The sequence below is a fragment of the Pholis gunnellus genome, assembly GCF_910591455.1.
Source record: "Pholis gunnellus genome assembly, chromosome: 24".
NCBI classification, from domain to species: Eukaryota; Metazoa; Chordata; class Actinopteri; order Perciformes; family Pholidae; genus Pholis; species Pholis gunnellus.
In genome coordinates this window covers 836,965-856,639 of record NC_136551.1, presented here as the reverse complement: position 1 = coordinate 856,639, position 19,675 = coordinate 836,965, and the positions used below count along the sequence as shown (strand labels likewise).

General features: G+C 45.4%; 4 protein-coding genes across 5 annotated transcripts; 3 read left to right on the top strand and 1 right to left on the bottom strand.

The window, feature by feature from the left end:
- Positions 1 to 268: 268 nt before the first annotated feature.
- LOC306715160 (X-linked retinitis pigmentosa GTPase regulator-like) lies at positions 269 to 10,635 on the top strand. Of its 2 annotated transcripts, XM_079185435.1 has the most exons (17): positions 269 to 356; positions 1,049 to 1,174; positions 1,270 to 1,362; positions 1,696 to 1,758; positions 1,840 to 1,998; positions 2,751 to 2,900; positions 2,969 to 3,127; positions 3,373 to 3,528; positions 3,616 to 3,740; positions 3,842 to 4,033; positions 4,114 to 4,303; positions 4,700 to 4,782; positions 4,874 to 4,933; positions 9,491 to 9,670; positions 9,748 to 9,796; positions 9,883 to 9,983; positions 10,047 to 10,635. In XM_079185435.1, exons 1-17 carry the CDS (start codon positions 326 to 328, stop codon positions 10,266 to 10,268), a joined length of 2,139 nt encoding a protein of 712 aa, XP_079041561.1. In that variant the 5' UTR covers positions 269 to 325; the 3' UTR covers positions 10,269 to 10,635. The 2 variants fall into 2 exon arrangements, with proteins under 2 accessions (XP_079041561.1, XP_079041560.1); XM_079185434.1 differs by having other exon boundaries at positions 9,883 to 10,635.
- Positions 5,681 to 7,369, top strand: LOC306715589 (uncharacterized protein; the record flags this gene model as incomplete). The annotated part of the gene is made up of 1 exon (XM_079186005.1): positions 5,681 to 7,369. One exon carries the CDS (start codon positions 5,681 to 5,683, stop codon positions 7,367 to 7,369), a length of 1,689 nt encoding a protein of 562 aa, XP_079042131.1.
- Positions 10,636 to 11,197: 562 nt separating the features above from the next.
- Positions 11,198 to 12,958, top strand: LOC306715100 (dynein light chain Tctex-type 3-like). The gene is made up of 5 exons (XM_079185336.1): positions 11,198 to 11,339; positions 11,784 to 11,825; positions 12,062 to 12,185; positions 12,346 to 12,423; positions 12,561 to 12,958. The coding sequence occupies exons 1-5, from the start codon at positions 11,313 to 11,315 to the stop codon at positions 12,632 to 12,634; spliced, it is 345 nt and encodes a 114-aa protein (XP_079041462.1). The 5' UTR covers positions 11,198 to 11,312; the 3' UTR covers positions 12,635 to 12,958.
- Positions 12,959 to 13,557: 599 nt separating this feature from the next.
- On the bottom strand, positions 13,558 to 19,109 carry cybb (cytochrome b-245, beta polypeptide (chronic granulomatous disease)). The gene is made up of 13 exons (XM_079185985.1): positions 19,004 to 19,109; positions 18,510 to 18,602; positions 17,760 to 17,870; positions 17,584 to 17,668; positions 17,255 to 17,403; positions 16,616 to 16,797; positions 16,400 to 16,532; positions 16,211 to 16,303; positions 15,849 to 16,102; positions 15,256 to 15,418; positions 15,004 to 15,150; positions 14,775 to 14,899; positions 13,558 to 14,480 (listed from the first exon to the last, which is right to left on the bottom strand). Exons 1-13 carry the CDS (start codon positions 19,046 to 19,048, stop codon positions 14,363 to 14,365), a joined length of 1,698 nt encoding a protein of 565 aa, XP_079042111.1. The 5' UTR covers positions 19,049 to 19,109; the 3' UTR covers positions 13,558 to 14,362.
- Between the last annotated feature and the right edge of the window lie 566 nt (positions 19,110 to 19,675).

The window sequence follows — 19,675 nt, the reverse complement described above, 5'->3', positions numbered from 1 at the left end:
CATACAATTATGTAATTTAATAAAATATCGACAGATCCTGCCAAAATGTCTGTATTTTAATAATAATTATTATTATTATTATTGTTACAATGGAAAAGTAATGTATTTCTGCTGATCAAGTAACACATATTTAAAATAAACACATACATCAGTATGTGTATTCAGCATCAAAACAAACGCACTGTCCCTTTAAGAGTCACGTTGTCAGCGTCGTGACGTCGTAACGTCGTAACCTAGGAGAAATTCTGTTTACTTCCGGGTTGTCAGAGTCGAAAACAAGAGGAGCACCACGACGCGGAGCAAAGCGGATTAAAGTCCCGCAGAGATGGCAGGGGAGTCCGAGGACGAGATACCGGGTAGATACCGACTCTTACTTCATCATTCTACCCCAATAACGATTCATTTAGCTAGCGTTAGCTGTTAGCATGCAGCTACATGGAGGGTTCAGTTTAGCTTCTGCTGTGTTAGCTAGCACGCTAACACAAAATACACCTTTTTATATTCCCTTTCACCATTTATTTATGTATCATATGTGTTTAACACTCATACTAGTTTACTATTAATACATATATTTCTTATTCTCTCTGCTTGAAGTACTAATAAGTTTGTTTATAAACGTATTAATGTGATAATATGAGAAGTTGTTTGGTTTGGCTTCACTAATTTAGTCACAATATAATATACTCAAACTACATTACTTATCAATAAGAGTTATTGTCAGTGTGATGATGGAGAGTAAAGGTGCTGGAGTTCAGACGACACGCTACAACAAATTAAATACAATAATCAATAAAACCCTCCATGACACAACAGATCCTGAAAGAACAGAGACCTCTAGATACTGAACGGCTCTGTATTTATGAATATTATTATATTAAAGTTTTAAGCTGCAGCCTTTAAATGTTTATTACGACAAAGCTCAAATTAAAGTCGTCTGTTTATTCAGTTCAACCAACAGTGAAGGAAGTTAAAGCTAATAGATTTAAAGTGATCAATAGATCTAAAGTGTGATGAATTTATTGAGTTTCTTTTCTTCTTCTTCTGTCAGAATCAGGAGCAGTTTTCACTTTCGGAAAGAGTAAATTTGCAGACAACGTCCCGAGTAAATTCTGGCTTAAAAACGACGTCCCCTTAAAGATCGCCTGCGGAGACGAGCACACCGCCTTCATAACGGGTGAGAGGAGCTCTGATGACACTACTGGTGTAATGTGTCACTCCTTCAGCTCACACGTTCAAATACAATAAAACAATCTGTCTGTGTCTCCACAGAAAATGGGAAACTCTTCATGTTCGGCAGCAACAACTGGGGCCAGCTCGGCCTGGGATCCAAACTGACCGTGAACAAGCCGACGTGTGTCAAAGGTCGGTCGTTAAACAGCTGTTTCCTGTTTCAGGGAGAGTATTGTGTGTCTAAGAGGAGAACAGAAGGAGTCCCTCCTTCAAATCCTGCAGAGGGGACCCGTTCCATCATAATCCCAATCTGGAAGGTCCATAATCTGTGTAATCTAGAGAGGCTATTGGTTGCTCATCACAGTTCTGTGCACTGCCGGTGATATAAGATAACAGAGTGAAGGAAGCTCAGTCAGTTTAAATAGAATTACACAAACACACATGAACCTGAAACTGCACAACTAAAACAACACACACAGTGAGGGTTTTGTAGCATTAATTGTGATTATTTTTGTGTAATTTCAGCTCTTAAATGTGAGAAAGTCCAGTTCGTGGCCTGTGGGAGAAACCACACTCTGATCTACACAGGTGAGAGTCAGACTGAGGACGTTAAACTCTTCAGACTTCAGTGTGAACGGTAAAGACTCGGTTGTGTGTTCCTGGTTGTAGCTCCGGGCAAAGTGTTCTCCTCCGGAGGGAACAGCGAGGGCCAGCTGGGGCTCGGTGACTGCGAGGAGAGGACGTCCTTCCAAAGGATCGGCTTCTTCCGGTCACACGGACCGATCAAAATGCTCGCTGCCGGGTCGAACACCTCCGCTGCTCTCACAGGTGACGCACACATCGTCTTTGTGGTTGAGCATCACGGTGGCCAGTCAACCTTGATGGCAGTTTTTGTTTGTAAATTAGATTTTTTTTATTAAAAATCTAAATTCGAAAAAAGTATTTTTTATTTAAATTTAACTGTTTTAAATTTTAGAATTTGGGCAGTAAATTAGATTTTTCATGATGATTTTCAGTTACATTTTTATTCCAATTTCTAATAATAAAATTTTTTTTTAAATATGGTCAATAAATTAAATGTTCCATTTGAAATTTTTTTAAACTATTTTTAAAAAGTCTTTCAACATTTTTATTAATACACTAGATTTTTTTAATTAAGATGTTATTGTAAAATTCTATTTTATTCTATTTTATTCTATTTATATATTTTTTTAATCTGAATTCCTTTAGTTTTTAGATTCCACAGTAAATTATTTTAAAGATTTTAAAGATATTTTAAAGATATTTTAAAGATTTTAAATGTTAATTTAAAAAGTGTATGTAATTGTATTTGTCTTCAGCAGCAAATTTGGGTAAAATAAAATGTTTCATGTGAATGCGTTTCACAAAACTAAAACCCTAAAATGTATAATTACGCACTGGTATAAATAGATGTAAACAAATTAAATGCTCTCACCATTTCCAGCTTTTTCCAAAAAGAGGAAACTAAATTTAAATGTTATGCATTCACAATCATCTTTGTTTTGTTCACAAAATAAACGCTGTCACATTTATACATGTATACCTGCTGCCCGTCACAGAGAGCGGTAAACTGTTCATGTGGGGCGACAACACGGAGGGTCAGATCGGTTTGGGGAAGGAGAGCCACGCCTCCTCGCCACAGGAAGTCAGCGTGGGACGGCCAATCAGCTGGGTGTCCTGCGGATACTACCACTCCGCCTTAGTCACAGGTGAGCAGAGGCTGTAGTGATGCATCGCATTAGTATTGATGTGCAGTAACAGGTCGTGTGGCTCTCAGGCGACGGCGCTCTGTTCACCTTTGGAGAGCGGGACAGCGGTAAACTGGGTCTGAGCACCGAGCAGCTGGCCCGACACCGAGTCCCTCAGCCGGTGAAGAGCCTCAAGGAGCCGGTGACTCAGGTGGCCTGTGGAGGCGGACACACGGTGGCTCTCACAGGTAGGGAGTCTGTAGATTCACGGGTCTGAAAGAACTACAAATATGGCTGAGCACTAAGTGTTATATTCTCAGGATTTAATATATATATATATGAATATTTGTAGTATGTTTTTAGCATGTTAGTACCTTCACCGTCTCAATGTTTGTCTTTATCTAAAATAATCTGGGTTTTGTTAATAAGACCAGACGTGATGGATTACACCTTCATTGAAGAAGTCTTTGTTAATCCGTCTCTCGTCCCTCAGAGGACGACGTGTTCACGTTTGGTCTCGGTCAGTTCGGACAACTCGGTCACGGGACGTTCACCTTCGAGACGCGGCTCCCTCGGTCGGTCGATCACTTCAAGAAGGGCCGAGTCCGTCATGTGACCTGTGGAGAAAACCACACCGCCGTCGTCACAGGTGCGTCTCATCTTCATCTTTAATGTCATTGTTTGATGAAGAAGCTCTCTGCAGACGTATGAAGTGTGTGTGTGTTGTGTTGTTCAGACGGCGGTTTGCTGTACACGTTTGGAGACGGCAGACACGGGAAGCTGGGCCTGGGAGAAGAGAACTTCACCAACCAGTTCAAACCAACTCTGTGTCCACGCTTCCTCAAGTGTAGCGTTCAGGCAGTACGTCTTTCACACAATCTTTATAGGACTAGTAGTAATTACAGCTAGCTTCACAGGTACAGGTTATCTATATCTATATCTGTATCTGTATCTGTCTTCAGGCGATGTGCGGCGGCTGCCACTTGGTGGTGTTGGCCCGGCCGAGGGATCAGAGCTGCTCTCGCGTGACTCTGGAGGAAGACGACGTGACGGACGATTACCTGGAGAAGCCGTACGTGGAGCTGCTGGGGGAGACGGCCGACTCCTCCGCCCTGCAGAGGAGCCTCTCCGCTCGGGTCCGCAGGAGGGAGAGGGTGGGTACGGAGCTCTGAGTCTGGATCCGTTCCACAGATTGAACCTAGTAAACAACCTTCTCCTGACCTCTCCCCTTCAGGAGAGATCTCCGGACCAGTTTGGCGCCATGTTCCGCACGCTGCCCGCCATGACGCCCGGCTACCTGCACCCGCCGCTGCTGCCCGTCTGCAGCCAGACCATCCCGCCCAGACTGCCTCCGCCTGAGCTGAGCCACAGAAAGGTGCTCAACGGCACTCACCAACACAGGAGCGCAGGGTCAATCCACCAGGGTACCTACCTCCTCCTCCTCCTCCTCCTCCTCCTCCTCCTCCTCCACCTCCCTACTCCTCCACCTCTTCCTCCATATTTCATCTCTATATGTCACAGCTGCACATATCTAGTTATCTCTTCTCTCTCATTGTATTCTAACTCTTATGGTGGTAAAATACACCAGAATAAAACTATATAAAACCATAAAAGATGAAGACCATAACACGTTTGAAGTTGGCTGAAGAGGCAGGTTTTCTGTTGCACTCGAGCTGCTTGAAATGTAAAGAAAACCCCCAAAAACTACTCGATCTGGGAGCGTATCAACAGCTACTTTCTCTGCAGGATAGGAATGTTTCTGACGCCCTGGGATCAGAATCGGGAGTAATCTCAACCTCACATGCCGTCCTGTTTTGTAGAGCCGACAGACGGCGCTGTGGAGAGCCTGACGGACAGCGACAGCGTTAAAGGCCTGGGAGAAACCTCAGACTTCCTCAACATGGTGAGAGATCAGTGAATGCACCGTCTCATTGCTGCAACATGCTGGATGTTGCTGCTGCTCACTTTCCTTCATTTGTTCTTCCTCCTGATAGACACACGTGATGAAGATGGACCCCGGTGATAAAACACTCACTCTGTCTCCAGTTCAGAAGGTAACTCACTCATTGTGAAGATGTTTTTCATGATTCCAGTCTTCACCGTCATCCTCCTCACGTCTTCTCTCCTGCAGAAACAAACAGCGTTTCTGTGTTTAAGTACCAGTTCAAAGACTGAACAGCTTCTCTAAATGTCCCTGTTGTTGGAGGAAACCTCCTCAGTTAACTTAAAGGGATCGTTGTGATGTTGTCACAGCAGCTCCTGTGTTCTGAGACGTAGAATGAGTCTGGTGGCTTTGAGGAGACGATAGATAACAAAGGTCTGACAGCAAGGTAAAGAGGGGAAACCATTCTAAATATCATAGATTCTATATGATTCTTTTAGGAGTCTAAAAGCAGAACATTGCTTTGCTCCATCTTAGTAGTAAAACACTGACTCTGGATCAGAACCTCACAACTATCCCTTTAATGACAGTACGAGAAAAACACCGATTTGGGGAAGTTCTTTCATTATTCCTCTTTATGTTTCCTGCTTTTCTTCAGTCTCTTTTGTTTCTCCTGCATGTCTCTCCTCCTCTCTAATGCATGCCTCTTCTCCACCCTCTTCTTGCTGCCTGGTGCTGGGGATAGAGGGAGGGTAAGCGCGGTAAGGCCTCTAAACAGAACCCAAAGCAGGAGAGACAGCTGTTGAAGCAGACGTCCCCGTCTCGGCAGAGTAAGGCCGTCTCTCCTCGCTCTCTGGCCGCTCGGAGTGCGCACGGACGCAAAGCAGCCAATCGGAACAAAGAGAATGTGGTGGTGGCCATGGAGGAGCTGCAGGGGAAGTCCGGGAGAGACAAGCCGAGTGTAGGGGACATCAGGAAGGCAGCGACCAAGCAGCGGCTCAGGCCGGCTCAGGGGAAAGGCCGGCTGATCGAGGTCGGCAGGAAGCCGGAACCAGACTCTGAACCAAGTCCTGAAACCAGGAAGACGCCTTCGGCTGTCTCTGAACCCGCACTGAACGTCACGCAGTCCAAGCCTGTCCGAGTTAAAAGTAAAGCGATAGTCGTGCAAAGTGCAGGAGTTGGCTCGCCGGGTGAACGCGCTCACACACCTGGGGTTCATCAGGAGAGCGCTGGTGTTTTAAAGAAATCTAACAACGAGAAAAACCAAAAAGAGGCTCAGTCAAAAACAGGAAAGGCGGCAAAGCTCGGCCTGCTCGCCGGAGCTGCCGCTCTTGCGGCGGGGTCGTTGTTAGTGCACGAGGTCGCTTCCAGAAGCTCGCCGTCGCCGTCCGAGAGCAGCCGTGGCGTCCTGAGAGAGAGCGCCACCAAACCACGGAGCCAAGAGTCTGAATCCTACGCTGCAGACAAATCAGTCGTCAGCATCAACATCATACCTGAGAGTCAGGAAGAGGAGGAGACGAGTGGAAGTAAGGAGAGGAAGGACTCTGCAAAGGAGGAGGAGGAGGAAGAAGATGAGGAGGAAGGGAAGAGGACTAGTGCAGAAGTCAGTGAGGAGGAGGAGGAGGATGTCAGTCACAGTATCGAGAAACTAACGGAAGAAGAAGAAGAAGATGATGACGAAGACAACACTCTTCAACCAGAGGATGAGTCAGAAAGTGATGAAGGCGAGGAGGAAAGCAGAGATGAGGAGGAGGAGGAGGAGGAGGAGGAGGAGGAAGCAGCAAGCGGCACAGCAGGAAGTGAAAGTGAAGACGAGACGGAATCAAAGGAGAGCAAAGGAGGGGATGCAGGAGAGGAGGAGGAGGAGGAAGAAAGTGAGGAAGGGTCGAGTCATGAGACAGAGAGCAAAGGAGGAGAGTCTGAAAATGAAGAGGAAGAAGAGGAAGAAGAGGAAGAAGAGGGGGGTTTGGAAAGTGAGGAAAAGGGTGAAAGTGAGTCCTTAAAGTCATCGGAGGAGGAAGAAGAGGAAGAGGAGGAGGAGGAAAGTAGTGCTGAGGAGGAGGCAGAGGAGGAGAGTAGTGAGGAAGGAGAGGGTGAAAATGAGGATGAAAGTGAAGAAGAAGAGGAGGAGGAAGCAGCAGAGGAAGAGGAAAAAGAGAGTGAGGAAGAAGCAGAGGAAGAGAAAAAAGAGAGTGAGGAAGAGGAGGAAGAAGAAGACGCAGAGGATGAGGAAGAAGAAGCTGAGGAAGAAGAAGCAGAGGAAGAAGAGGAAAAAGAGAGTGAGGAAGAAGAAGAAGAAGAAGCAGAGGAAGAAGAGGAAAAAGAGAGTGAGGAAGAGGAAGAAGAAGAAGCAGCAGAGGAAGAAGAGGAAAAAGAGAGTGAGGAAGAGGAGGAGGAAGATCAAAACAGTGAGGAAGAGGATGAAGAGGCTGATAACGATGAGGAGGAGAGTGAGGAGGAGGAGGAGGTTGTGAAAAAGAAAAAGTCTTCTGAGGTCAAAAGTGTTAAATCTGGAAGTAAACGGAGGTCAGGGGTCAAAGGTCAGGCAGCAGACGAGTCCGAGGAGTTCTGGAGCGACGTTCTGCCGCAGTACCTCCACCTGAAATAACACCTGATCAATAACCAGCACCTCCACCTGGAATAACACCTGATCAATAACCAGCACCTCCACCTGGAATAACACCTGATCAATAACCAGCACCTCCACCTGAAATAACACCTGATCAATAACCAGTACCTCCACCTGAAATAACACCTGATCAATAACCAGTACCTCCACCTGAAATAACACCTGATCAATAACCAGCACCTCCACCTGAAATAACACCTGATCAATAACCAGCACCTCCACCTGGAATAACAGCTGATCAATAACCAGCACCTCCACCTGAAATAACACCTGATCAATAACCAGTACCTCCACCTGGAATAACACCTGATCAATAACCAGCACCTCCACCTGAAATAACACCTGATCAATAACCAGTACCTCCACCTGAAATAACACCTGATCAATAACCAGTACCTCCACCTGAAATAACACCTGATCAATAACCAGCACCTCCACCTGGAATAACACCTGATCAATAACCAGTACCTCCACCTGAAATAACACCTGATCAATAACCAGCACCTCCACCTGAAATAACAGCTGATCAATAACCAGCACCTCCACCTGAAATAACACCTGATCAATAACCAGTACCTCCACCTGGAATAACACCTGATCAATAACCAGCACCTCCACCTGAAATAACACCTGATCAATAACCAGCACCTCCACCTGGAATAACACCTGATCAATAACCAGCACCTCCACCTGAAATAACACCTGATCAATAACCAGCACCTCCACCTGGAATAACACCTGATCAATAACCAGCACCTCCACCTGGAATAACACCTGATCAATAACCAGCACCTCCACCTGAAATAACAGCTGATCAATAACCAGCACCTCCACCTGGAATAACACCTGATCAATAACCAGTACCTCCACCTGGAATAACACCTGATCAATAACCAGCACCTCCACCTGAAATAACACCTGATCAATAACCAGCACCTCCACCTGGAATAACACCTGATCAATAACCAGCACCTCCACCTGAAATAACACCTGATCAATAACCAGCACCTCCACCTGAAATAACACCTGATCAATAACCAGCACCTCCACCTGGAATAACACCTGATCAATAACCAGCACCTCCACCTGGAATAACACCTGATCAATAACCAGCACCTCCACCTGAAATAACACCTGATCAATAACCAGCACCTCCACCTAAAATAACACCTGATCAATAACCAGCACCTCCACCTGGAATAACACCTGATCAATAACCAGCACCTCCACCTGGAATAACACCTGATCAATAACCAGCACCTCCACCTGAAATAACACCTGATCAATAACCAGCACCTCCACCTGAAATAACACCTGATCAAGTATTTATATTCAAAGAACACATTCATCAAGTAGAAATATACAAAGATACAAACCAGGTCCCTGAACTCATCACGGTGCCTTCACTGCTCTCATTCCTTTATTTTAATTCACGTTACGTTTTGTTTACTTGTTTTCTTGGCAGCTTAAACATGTTTAGTGTTTTATTAATTATAGTATTAAAGAAGCTTTAAGACATAAACACAACAAGCTGCTTTCATTATAATATTCACATTTTTACTTTTTATGTTTTTATTCATTTGTGTGTTTGTAATAAATAAATATGTTTTATTGTATTTATTTTGTTTTTGTCCGTTTTTAAACGACATCTCAAGAGCTCATTTTTATATATTTCCTCAGTTTGTTGAATTGATAGTTTTATATTTAAAACACGACGTCTTCAAATGTCTAAAACTCAAAGATATAAAACGGAGAAAAGAAGCTGAAAGCAGAGAACCAGAGTGTTGAAGTCTGGAGATGTTTCGGGATCAGGTGGGGCTTCTTTTCTTCTTCTACTCTTTGTAATCCCTCCTGTAATCCCTTCCCATCATGCACTGCTGTAGTCTGGAGGAACCCGGTGCTGTTTGTCACCTTAGTTCATGAAACATCCCAGTTTTACCAGGACTTTCCTTTTCCTTTCCTTTCCTTCCTCTTTATTTCAAACCTTCTTTCCTTTCCTCTTATTTTACTCTTGTAGTCTTAAAGTTCAAATGAACCCAAAGATCTTATTATGTGGAGTTGAAACATACTGATTTGTCTTTAATTCACACTTTTCCTCAGGATGTGACAAAAGGATTCACTGAGACGTGGAGCAAAGGTGAAGAGGAGGAAGAGGAGGAAGAGGAGGAGGATAATGTTGAAGAAGAAGAAGAAGAAGAAGAAGAAGAAGATGTCGACACGTCAGCCGAGCAGAGTTTGGACGAGTTGACAGAGAAGCCGCTGGAGGAGACTCAGAGCGCCGTGAGTCGATTCAAAGTCTGATGTTCATTCATTCACACTTCCTGTTGACGCCAAAATAAAACTTGTGACCTTTCCAGAAGCCCGAAGAGCTGAAAGAAGAATCCAAACCTGACGAAGAGCAGAAAGGTTCATGTAGTCTGTGTTGTCAAACTAAATACTTTCACACAATTATGATACAAGTTTTAAATCTCACTAATGTCTGAAATCTACAGCAGCTGAAGTCACCGAGCAGCCAGAGACAGACGAGGGCTCCAAACCGGCCAATGGGACGACGGACAGCAGCTCCAGGAGCCAATCAGGCTCCAGCAAAAAGGTAACGGACGAAACATTTGAAGTACGCGAAGTCAGAGAGCACGGCATGTTAAAATCCTCTCAGCTCTCTCTCTTCAGACGGCTGTCCTTCACCAGGGCCAAGCAGAGCAACCACAGGGACCAGGCCCCAGCAGAGGGCCCCGCCAGAGTGGAGGGCCCCGTCAGCGGAGACGCTGCTGCTGCTGCTGGGACCATCGAGCCAGAGGCCAACAGAGGCGGAGCGCAGCAGACATCGCTGCCCTCTGGGGCCAGGGGCCCTCGTTCCGGAGCCTGCACCCTGCTGTGATCCCAGCAGCCAAGCTCTTATTTTGAAAAGCCAGACCAAAGTGTGAAGATGGGTCAGTTTAAATGACTCTTTAAAGGGAAATCTATCTTTCTTTCAATCAACCACTATCTGTTCACAAGTGACCTACAGCTGAGCCTCCTCCTCCTCCTCCAGTATGACCAGTACACCATGCTGCTTTTAACTTTATAGTTTGTAGTTTCTATTGTGTGGCACATATTTCCTACGTGTGTGTGTGTGTGTGTGTGTGTGTGTGTGTGTGTGTGTGTGTGTGTGTGTGTGTGTGTGTGTGTGTGTGTGTGTGTGTGTGTGTGTGTGCGTGTGTGTGTGTGTGTGTGTGTGTGTGTGTGTGTGTGTGTGATAAACTGTGAGGATGTAAATAATATTTATTGTGATATGGTCGTTGAGCACATTTGCACTTTAGATGTGATCAGTTTTATATTATGACATGATAATCTCATTTAAACTGACTTTTTATAATTGGATTTTTGCTATTTCAGTAAAAAACTTTTGATATAAAGCTGAACATGAGTTGTTGTTTTTATTTTATATTTGTACGTCTGTGACTTTCTGCTACTGTCATGTAGTAATGTTTAAATAAAGTTCATTCTGGAGCGAGAGGAGGAGAAGAAGAAGACTTGGAAGCAGAGGAAGAAGAAGCTGGAAGCACGAAACTAACGGCCACATTTCAAGTCTCAGTGGTGAGTCTAAAACAGTACATTTTAAACTACTAGTACAACATATTGTGTCGTATTAATTTGTACGTGTCTATTTCACTTTTTTGTGTATTTCTAAATCGAATAAACGAGTGAATTAATGTAATAGAGCTGAACGTTAAAACGCAGTTACGCCTTGCTACCAGCAGGTGTCAGCCTATCAGCAATCACCTCACCGGTGTTTCTTCTTCGTCGCTCTTTATTTTAGTCCGTTGTTGACAGCTCACCGGAAGCTCCGTATTTTCCATCAAGAAAAGTCGCTTTTTCTTCTACTTTTCCCTGAAAACAAAGAAACACGGCGGCCTTTTTGGACCGGCGATAGACGACAGGAATGGAGGAATATAACAACGGCAGCGAGGTTGGTCCCGGAATCTAACGTTACGTATTTTATAATATATCACGCTAGAAAGGAGCTAGCTGCTAGCGGGCTAGCTGCTAGCTAACCACTCCTATTGATGATTTTTGATGCTAACGCTGCTTTTTGGTGTAAGAATCATGATATAGTTTTGTATATTATATCCAGAGTTGGCTAGTTACATGTGCCCGGTAGTTAGCAAGGTGTTAAAAGTGACATTGTGACTGTTATTATGCTATTTCTGTATTAATCCTGTAATGTTAGTGAGTTAATGCGACACTGTCAGATAAATGTGGTAGAATAAAAATATAAAATATCATGAAAAGACAATATAATGCATTAATTTGAGGTAGAAGTACCTGAAATCACTGCATTATATTGAATTGTATATTTCTTATGAGAATGAATAAACAGTTTGTATTATAATCTACATTATTTCTCATTCAGAGCTCATTCAACTCTGAAGAAGCTGATAACATCGTCAAAGAGGTAACGTAATCTTTAACAAGTTTAAATAGCTTTAGATTATTATTTTACACCCTTTAGAACTGTTTCATCTATACAACCCACGTGTGTCTCTATTGTCCTTATAGTTATTACAACCTTATTATGCATTGATCTATTGTTGTGGAGCACTCTTCATCTCAGTGTGCTCGGGGTGAAACAGCACCCGGTGACTTCCTCATGACTGTGAACGCTCGTCTTCTGTCTCATGAATGTTTCAGTGTATCGAGGGCGTCGTGGGCGCTGACGACTACAGCCAGAGTCTGGTGAACAAATGGACCGCCGGCATCGTGGAGCGCTGCCTCACACAGCTGGTGAAACAGGGGAAAGCGTACAAGTACATCGGTGTGTGTGTGTGTGTGATGAAGTTCTTTGAATTCATAAATGTTACATCTTCTACTTTTTAAGAGGGAAGAGAAGGAGTTGTAGGTGCGAGTGCATCCAGGTCAAATGTTCAAACTACAAGACAAACAGAAATAAAGTTCTTCTGTTCGTCTCTGTTCAGTGACGTGTGCTGTGATGCAGAAGACGGGCGCCGGCCTCCACACGGCCAACTCCTGCTACTGGGACACGGCCATGGACGGTAAGCAGCGAGTCCGCCGCTGGTTCACTGAGACACGTCCAGCGTGATGACACAGAGCTGCGTGTGCTGTTAGTTCATATGTTCTGTTCATGTCTCATTTCCTCTCTGAACCTCCTCGACCCGTCTTGTGTCTGCAGGAAGCAGCACGGTGAGATGGGAGAACCGCACCATGTACTGTGTGGTCAGTGTGTTTGCTGTGGCGGTGGCATAGGACACACACACTCACATGACCTCCAGCAGTGTGTTCCTGTGACCAGCAGGGGGCCACTAAGTGCCATACGGCTGTGTATCCTGAGAGAAGCTGTGTTCTCTTCAGATGCACCCATCATGTATTGATCTCTTGTCACTGCAGTGCCCTTTATTTATCACTCGCTGACAGCACGCAGCAGCTGTTCTTCTTCTTCTGTGGTTTCTGATGTTTGTTACGTGTATCATGTGAACGACGAGGGTTTTGTACTCTGAGCTGCAGGAGAATAAAGAGATTAATTGTGTTCATTCCTCTTAAATCAATAAAGGTTTGAACATTTCAACAAAACAGCAGCTTTCTTCTTGCTCTGGCTTTATCAGTTGAACATTTATTTTATCAGTTTTGTGTTCTTAACTGTAACTCGATACATTTACTCAAGTACTGTGCTAAGTACATTTGTAAGGTACTTGACTTCCATGTTTCTACTTATACTACATGTCAGATGTATTGTACTTAGTTTGATATTAGATTAAAGTACCAGCAGCATGAAGTGAATGTGCTGCAACATAAACGTGATGTTTGCATCAATAAATATAATCCATTAATATGAGGAGAGAAGTGGGTCATTCTGCATAATACGTACTTTACTATCGTCTCATCACTTCAAACTGAAGTTCTCTTGTGAAATATTTTATATCAGAAAATGTTTGTTTGTATCTGCAAAAGAAACCACGTAAAATATGTAAATATCTGATATTTGACGTTCTCAGACTTCCTCGTAGTCTTTATGCAGTGATGGAAGTATTCAGATCCTTAACTGAAGTAAAGTAGGAAGTATACTCTGAGAAAAGGTTCCTGCAGCTTTCTCCTGCTGGAACCTTTAAATACTACTTTAGGTTTAGTGAGTAGTCACACAATCTGTTGAAGCTGAAAAACGGCCACAAAACCTCTGAAAGTTCAAGTTTATTATCCGATAAAGAGATTCACTCCGATGAGATGACAAAGATAAAACAGATACTCAGAGCATGGCATGCTTTCTACACAGCTACACTTAAATACACATGAATACATGTAACACAGTGTGACAGACTGATGTATAAAAACTTCATGAACAGTACTTTCTATGATCCCGCCAAAGGAACCGACTGGAACAGAGAACCTGCTGAACATGAAAGCAGAACGCACTGATGAGCGGCTTCACTTCCTCTTTGTTTTTAGCGTTGCAGAAGAGGCGTTGATGCCTTGCTCAAGGGCCATGTAGCAGTTTATTTACCGCCCAAAGTTCAGCCGTTTGAACCGTGTAGTATTTCAGACGCGTGTACGTGACCTCGTCCGCCTCTGAGCGACTAGAAAGCAACATGAAAACAGGAAGAGCACTTCTGAAAGTTTCACTTTGCTGCTGTAACACAAAAAAGGAGAACAAGGTAATGTGGAGAACACCGCAGAGATGTTGCCTCCATTTTGGAGCAACAACGGCGTCTTTGCAAAACGTCCGTAGTGAGAAGCAAAAGAGACGAGCTGCCAGCGGTACAGTTACTAATACATTAAAAACACGTCGCATAAAAAACATGACGCGGATACTGAAGGGTTAGTCTCAGTACTTGGGAAGTTTCCTCTGTCCGTCCGTCCGTCCGTCCGTCCGTCTGTCTGTCTGTCTGTGTGTCTGTCCGTGTGTGTGTGTGTGTGTGTGTGTGTGTGTGTGTGTGTGTGTGTGTGTGTGTGTCTCCGTCCGTCTGTCCGTCTGCGTCTCTCTCAGAAGTTCTCTTTGTTGAAGATGAACTTGACGTCTCCCTCTGAGTGAGACAGACTCTGTTTCTCCAGAGACTTCCCGAGCTGAGGAGGACCGCACAGGAAAACCCCAACTTTAGTCCTGAGGACCAGAAAACAGAGTAATACTATAAGTATCAGGAGACAACAGTCTTTATGTGTGTGGCATTGGGTATACAGAGATATTTAAAACATATTTTATACATGCACTTTTTAAATTGGCATTTCCAAAAACAGGAGAAGAAAAGTCAGGAATTCAAGAAAAACAATGTAGTAGCAGGAGTTGTAGTAGAAGTATTGGTTGCAGTGACACCAGTAATGTGTATAAAGTGTGTATACAGTGTGTGTATAAAGTGTGTAGAGTGTGTGTAGAGTGATAACGTGACTCAGGACTCACCCCGGGTGCTGTGAAGCGATGTTGGTGAACTCGTTGTCCCAGTTGGGTTTCCCATAAAGCGTCTTCTGCTTGAGTCCTGTGATTGGATCGTTCTCCGCCTCGTGGTGAACCCGGAAGTGAGCCGCCTGACGAAGGAGAACACACACGACTTAAAGTGTGAACCCCGGCGTAGCGTTACCGATGTGTGTGTGTGTGTGTGTGTGTGTGTGTGTGTGTGTGAGTGAGGTACCTCGGTCTCCTTCCAGCGGGTGAGGTAGATGTTGTAGCTGAGGAAGTCAGTCACGCCTTTCTCCGCCATCTGACCCTCCAGAGACTGAAGCAGGTCTGCAAACCACTCGAAGGCCGCCGTCTCCGGGCACAGCCAGTAGAAGTAGATCTGGAGGACGGCACACACACACACACACACACACTGTGTACACACTGTGTATACACACACACTCCTGTTCCTCCTGAATGAAGACCATGTGAGAAGCTCCCTCACCTTCTTGGTGTAGACGTCCTGGTTGTTCTGGATGCGTTTGTACCACACAGACTTGAGGATGGAGGCGAAAGGAGTCACGCCGATTCCGGCTCCGACCAGCATCACCACCTCGTAGCGGAACACGTCCTCGCTGGCGGTTCCAAAGGGCCCGTCTATGGCCAGCCTGAGAGAGGAACACGTCATGAAGGGACTACTTTCTCTGTTTCTCTGCAGATATGTGGGATTGATCTCAGATTCAAAGGAAAGCAGCAAACGTGACTCAATTTCTGTTAAAATGCCGTAAAAGGTCCTGCAATCGTAACCCTACTAGTATTATGACTATATATGACATTTTAGATTGTTTATAATGCTGCTTTTGGGGCATTTTACTGTTACTCTTCGGAGGGTTCGGAGATGATCAGAGGATCTGAACAAAGACCTGGTTCTCTTATTGTGTGGTCTGAGAACAGAGAAGAGGAAACCGCTCTGCAGGACCACTTCGCTTGGTATTGATGGTTTCTCTGCATCACACACGATGAACTACGAGGGACAGTAAACGTGACCCCCATCGGCAGCTTTTTAAGGATGCAATCGGGCACAGTTTGCGGTCGTACTTGGGCAGTTTCCAGGCCTCCTGAGGCTCCGTGTTGTCTCCCACGCAGGCCTCGTACAGCGCCTGGGTCCAGTCCCCCACGATGCGGATGTGGGCGCTGAAGTAGTCCTCCTCGGGGGCGGAGGTCAGGGTGAAGGGGTGCCACTCCAGCCTGGAGACGGACGGACACTGGATGAAGACGTACTGACCCACCTCCATGCGGAAGCCTTTCCTCTTCATCTGCAGCTCCAGAGTCTTGGAGGGGTGCATCACCACCTGAGGGGGTCATGAGAGTCACCATCATTTATTATTGACTAATTCTCATCATACTGATGCCTCTAATGTCATATACACACACACACACACACACACACACACACACACCTTGGTGATGACCACTTTCTGGTGGGATCGATAGAAGCGGACGAGCCTCTCGCACACGTAGATGATCATGGGGCCCACCACCCACTTCCACGTCTGGAGAAAAGGTACACGTTGGTGCATTAATGTACGTACAACAACAGCAGCTGAACGCCGTTTCCCATGAACACCCTGCCATCTTCTACAACTCACCATGGGAGGGTTTCCAGCAAACACCGGTCGGGCACAGTTGGACCCGTCGCTGCCCCAGTCTTCAAACCGGTCGGCACAGTCTTTGGGCTCGTTTGTGTCCAGGCTGGCGGCCGTCTGTCCCCTCACGATCCGCCTGCACAGACCGCACCAAGCGTTGATACTAACACAAGTTGAAGCTGGTGGACTCTGGATAAACAACACGTGTGCACTTCTCACCCGAAGCCGTGGAGCACCAGTCCGATGAAGAAGACGACGAAGAGGTGGTGCGTGTACCAGAAGACCTCGAAGTAGGACCTGCGGATGACCTCCATGGAGGAGGTGATGATGAGGATGAGGGCCAGCGTGATGACCACGCCCGTCACTCCGGCGATGGTGGTGAACATGACGATGGTTGGGTTCTGCATGGAGACACACACACACACACACGATTGGTCACGGGGTCATGTCTGTTGGCTAACTTCCCTCGTGTGCCAACATGTGTGTTGTCATTGTTCCTCTCAGAGCGTGGGCTGCTACTCTGGAGCTTTGTCCACTTCATTAGAAAGGAAAGAGGAAACTTGCAATGCTGAAAGCAGCTGAAAAAGTTGAATGACTGATTTTTGAGCACGTTTCTGGCCTCAGAGTCATTTAAAATATGATTTCACATGAGGAGCTGAACGTCTTCTTCGTCTTCTTTCTTTGTGTTTCGCCTCCTGAAGCTAAATACTGTATTTGAAAAAGAGGAAGTTTCTCAAAAGAGGAAGCTCATCAGATGAAGAAAGACTCATTTCTTTCACCACATGGAGCAATAAGGCTGAAGGGATTTCACAGATTTGAGCAACACGAGAAGCCTCCAGCGTGTTTCTCTGTCCTCACCGTCTCGTTGGTCCTGATGGGGTTCAGGAAGGACGCGTTGTCTCCGCTGCCGATTTCAGACAGGACGAAGGGCAGGAGGCTGCTGTTGCGGTTCAGCTGGGCGTCCATGAAGTACTCAAAGTTAAACAAGTGTGCGATGATGTGCACGGCTGCAGGACGACAAAGAGTCCCACATGAGCTGCAGAGCCACAGATGATGAATCACAAGTCACAGATATGCAGCTATGGATATTTAATGGTTTGCATTTCATGCATATTTGATATTACAATGAAGAAGAATCAGACACACACATATCTATATATCTATCACGTCATCCTTCTCCAGCGTACCTGTGTGGAAGGCGATCATGTAAGCCAGCAGCTTGTGAAACGTGATGTTTCGATCGAGTTGTCGAGCGGCCGTGCGGCTGCAGCACTGAACACAAACACGTCCTGCTGTTATAAAGACCAGTGACTGGATCCCCCATAATGCATCGGGGGTATTGTGAGTGAAGGTGTGTGTTTACCTGGATGGTGCCACGCAGGAAGGAGAGCAGGTTCCTGCAGACTGGCAGCAGGATGAGCATACAGTTGAAGTTGAGGCAGGCAGCCGGAGCTCTGGCCCAGGACAGAGCATGCTGATGGAGGGGGGGGGGGGGGGTAATCTGATTACTTTGTAGTGCAGGATACTTGTGCACAAACACAGCAGCTGGTTTCACTTCTGTTCTCTTGGATGCAGCTGTGCAGTTGACCCAGTGTGCCCTCACTACCTGGAACGTCAGGTGTGGCTGGAGATACGGTGTGATTAGTGTGTGTGTGTGTGATTGTGTGGGTGATTAGTGGGTGTGTGTGATTGTGGTGTGTGGAGGACGTGTGCAGGGTTTCATGCTGTGTCACTTTGTTAACAGGAAGATCATAAATGAATCACCTGAACAAACACTCTTTTAAAGTTTAACTCGCGCTGTGACGACGTGTTCTAAATATTCTCTCATGTACAGACATTTATGCAGATATCTAAAAAAACTAAAGCCATGTCGGTAACACAGCTCTCGGTGGACGGGTGGAGTTGTGCTGCATGTAATAACACAAGAGAAGAAGAGCAGCAGACTGAGTCTCGGGCGTTCCTCCGGCTGCAGGCTGAGGAAGTGAAAAGAGTCGGGTCCTGTTTTTTTTTTTAAATGCATCTTTTCATACGACTTTCGAGAGGTTAGAAATAGAAGAACTAGACTGTGATGAGCTCCCTTTGATTTGATGCACGCTGCTCTATGTGGACTCACCCCGAGCAGGACTCTGGTGTAGAACCACCGGTCCACCAGGAAGGCCATGTAGAAATGGACAAACAGGAAGGCATTGATGCCGAGCCAAACCAGCTGTGACACACACACACACACACGGGTTAATAAATCCAAATCAGTCATGAGAAACACCAACAAAGAGGTTTCACGTCTCACTCTGATGTGAAGATCACACTTTGATGTTTTAATGTTCCGTTAGATCACAAAGAGATCATCTTCTTTGTTTGAATCATTTTTTAAAATGATGAAATAATTCACATAAAATAGAGAAATCTGTGGCCCAAACATGTTTTTAATAAAATATTAAAGTTTTAATTCATTTAATGAACAAACTGTTGGTACTTTAACTAATATTGAGGTTCAACATCGGTCTTCACTGAGATGCTTCAGATTTTATATAAAGTACGATAAATGTAAAACATGAAGCTCGTGAGCAGACCGTAACAATGAGTAACGTAACCTAATGATGTACTCACAATGACAAAGATGGAGAGTCCCTCGTTGGCAGCGAAGTTGCCCATGGTGAAGAGAGCTTCTGTGTGTTACTGTGACGGGACAGAAGGAAGCAGGAAACAGTGAAGGAGGCGAGTAAAGAGGGCAGCGGACCGGCTCCTCATTTTATAACCTTTGTGAGGAGCGAATGAGGAAGTGGGCCGGCGCCAGTCGCTGGGTTTCTCTCCAGTGACTCCTGCAGTCAGAGAACCGAACGCTCTTTTATTCATAATCTCACTTTCCTCAAACACGTCTCCTGTTTATCAGACAGCCTGAGCTTTCTTTGCATATTAGTAAGAACTATAATCAGTGAGCTGAATAACGATGATGCATTACTGCAGCTTGAGATAAGACTATTCACAGCTTCCCAGCAGTAAAGTCATCAAGGAACCGCTCACAGCAACAAGGACGTTTGGTACTTGAACTGTGTTTTGATGCCGACACTGTGACCGGTGCTCAGACCCCTCGTAGAGGGTCGGCCTGGTGGAGTCCTGCAGGGGACCGTTGAGGAGGAACCTGATGGGGACATGCACGGCTTCTAATCAGAGGAAGTGGCAGATTTCTAAAAGGTGAAGTAAAGCAGAAGATCGATTGCCTCATGCTTCCCGTTTCACGCTCCGCTGCAGAGACAGAAGAGCACCTGAACCCAAATGAAC

Excerpts from the sequence above, each read along its gene's own strand:
- LOC306715160 (XM_079185434.1), top strand. The coding sequence starts at position 326 with ATGGCAGGGGAGTCCGAGGACGAGATACCGG. Across the intron at positions 3,529-3,615 it reads CCACACCGCCGTCGTCACAG|ACGGCGGTTTGCTGTACACG; the intron begins GTGCGTCTCATC and ends TGTGTTGTTCAG. Across the intron at positions 4,934-9,490 it reads CTCTGTCTCCAGTTCAGAAG|GATGTGACAAAAGGATTCAC; the intron begins GTAACTCACTCA and ends ACTTTTCCTCAG.
- LOC306715100 (XM_079185336.1), top strand. The coding sequence starts at position 11,313 with ATGGAGGAATATAACAACGGCAGCGAG. Across the intron at positions 11,826-12,061 it reads CTGATAACATCGTCAAAGAG|TGTATCGAGGGCGTCGTGGG; the intron begins GTAACGTAATCT and ends TGAATGTTTCAG. Across the intron at positions 12,186-12,345 it reads GAAAGCGTACAAGTACATCG|TGACGTGTGCTGTGATGCAG; the intron begins GTGTGTGTGTGT and ends GTCTCTGTTCAG.
- cybb (XM_079185985.1), bottom strand. The coding sequence starts at position 19,048 with ATGGGCAACTTCGCTGCCAACGAGGGACTCTCCATCTTTGTCATT. Across the intron at positions 16,533-16,615 it reads CTGGTGCTCCACGGCTTCGG|GCGGATCGTGAGGGGACAGA; the intron begins GTGAGAAGTGCA and ends CGGTCTGTGCAG. Across the intron at positions 15,151-15,255 it reads AGGACGTCTACACCAAGAAG|ATCTACTTCTACTGGCTGTG; the intron begins GTGAGGGAGCTT and ends GCCGTCCTCCAG.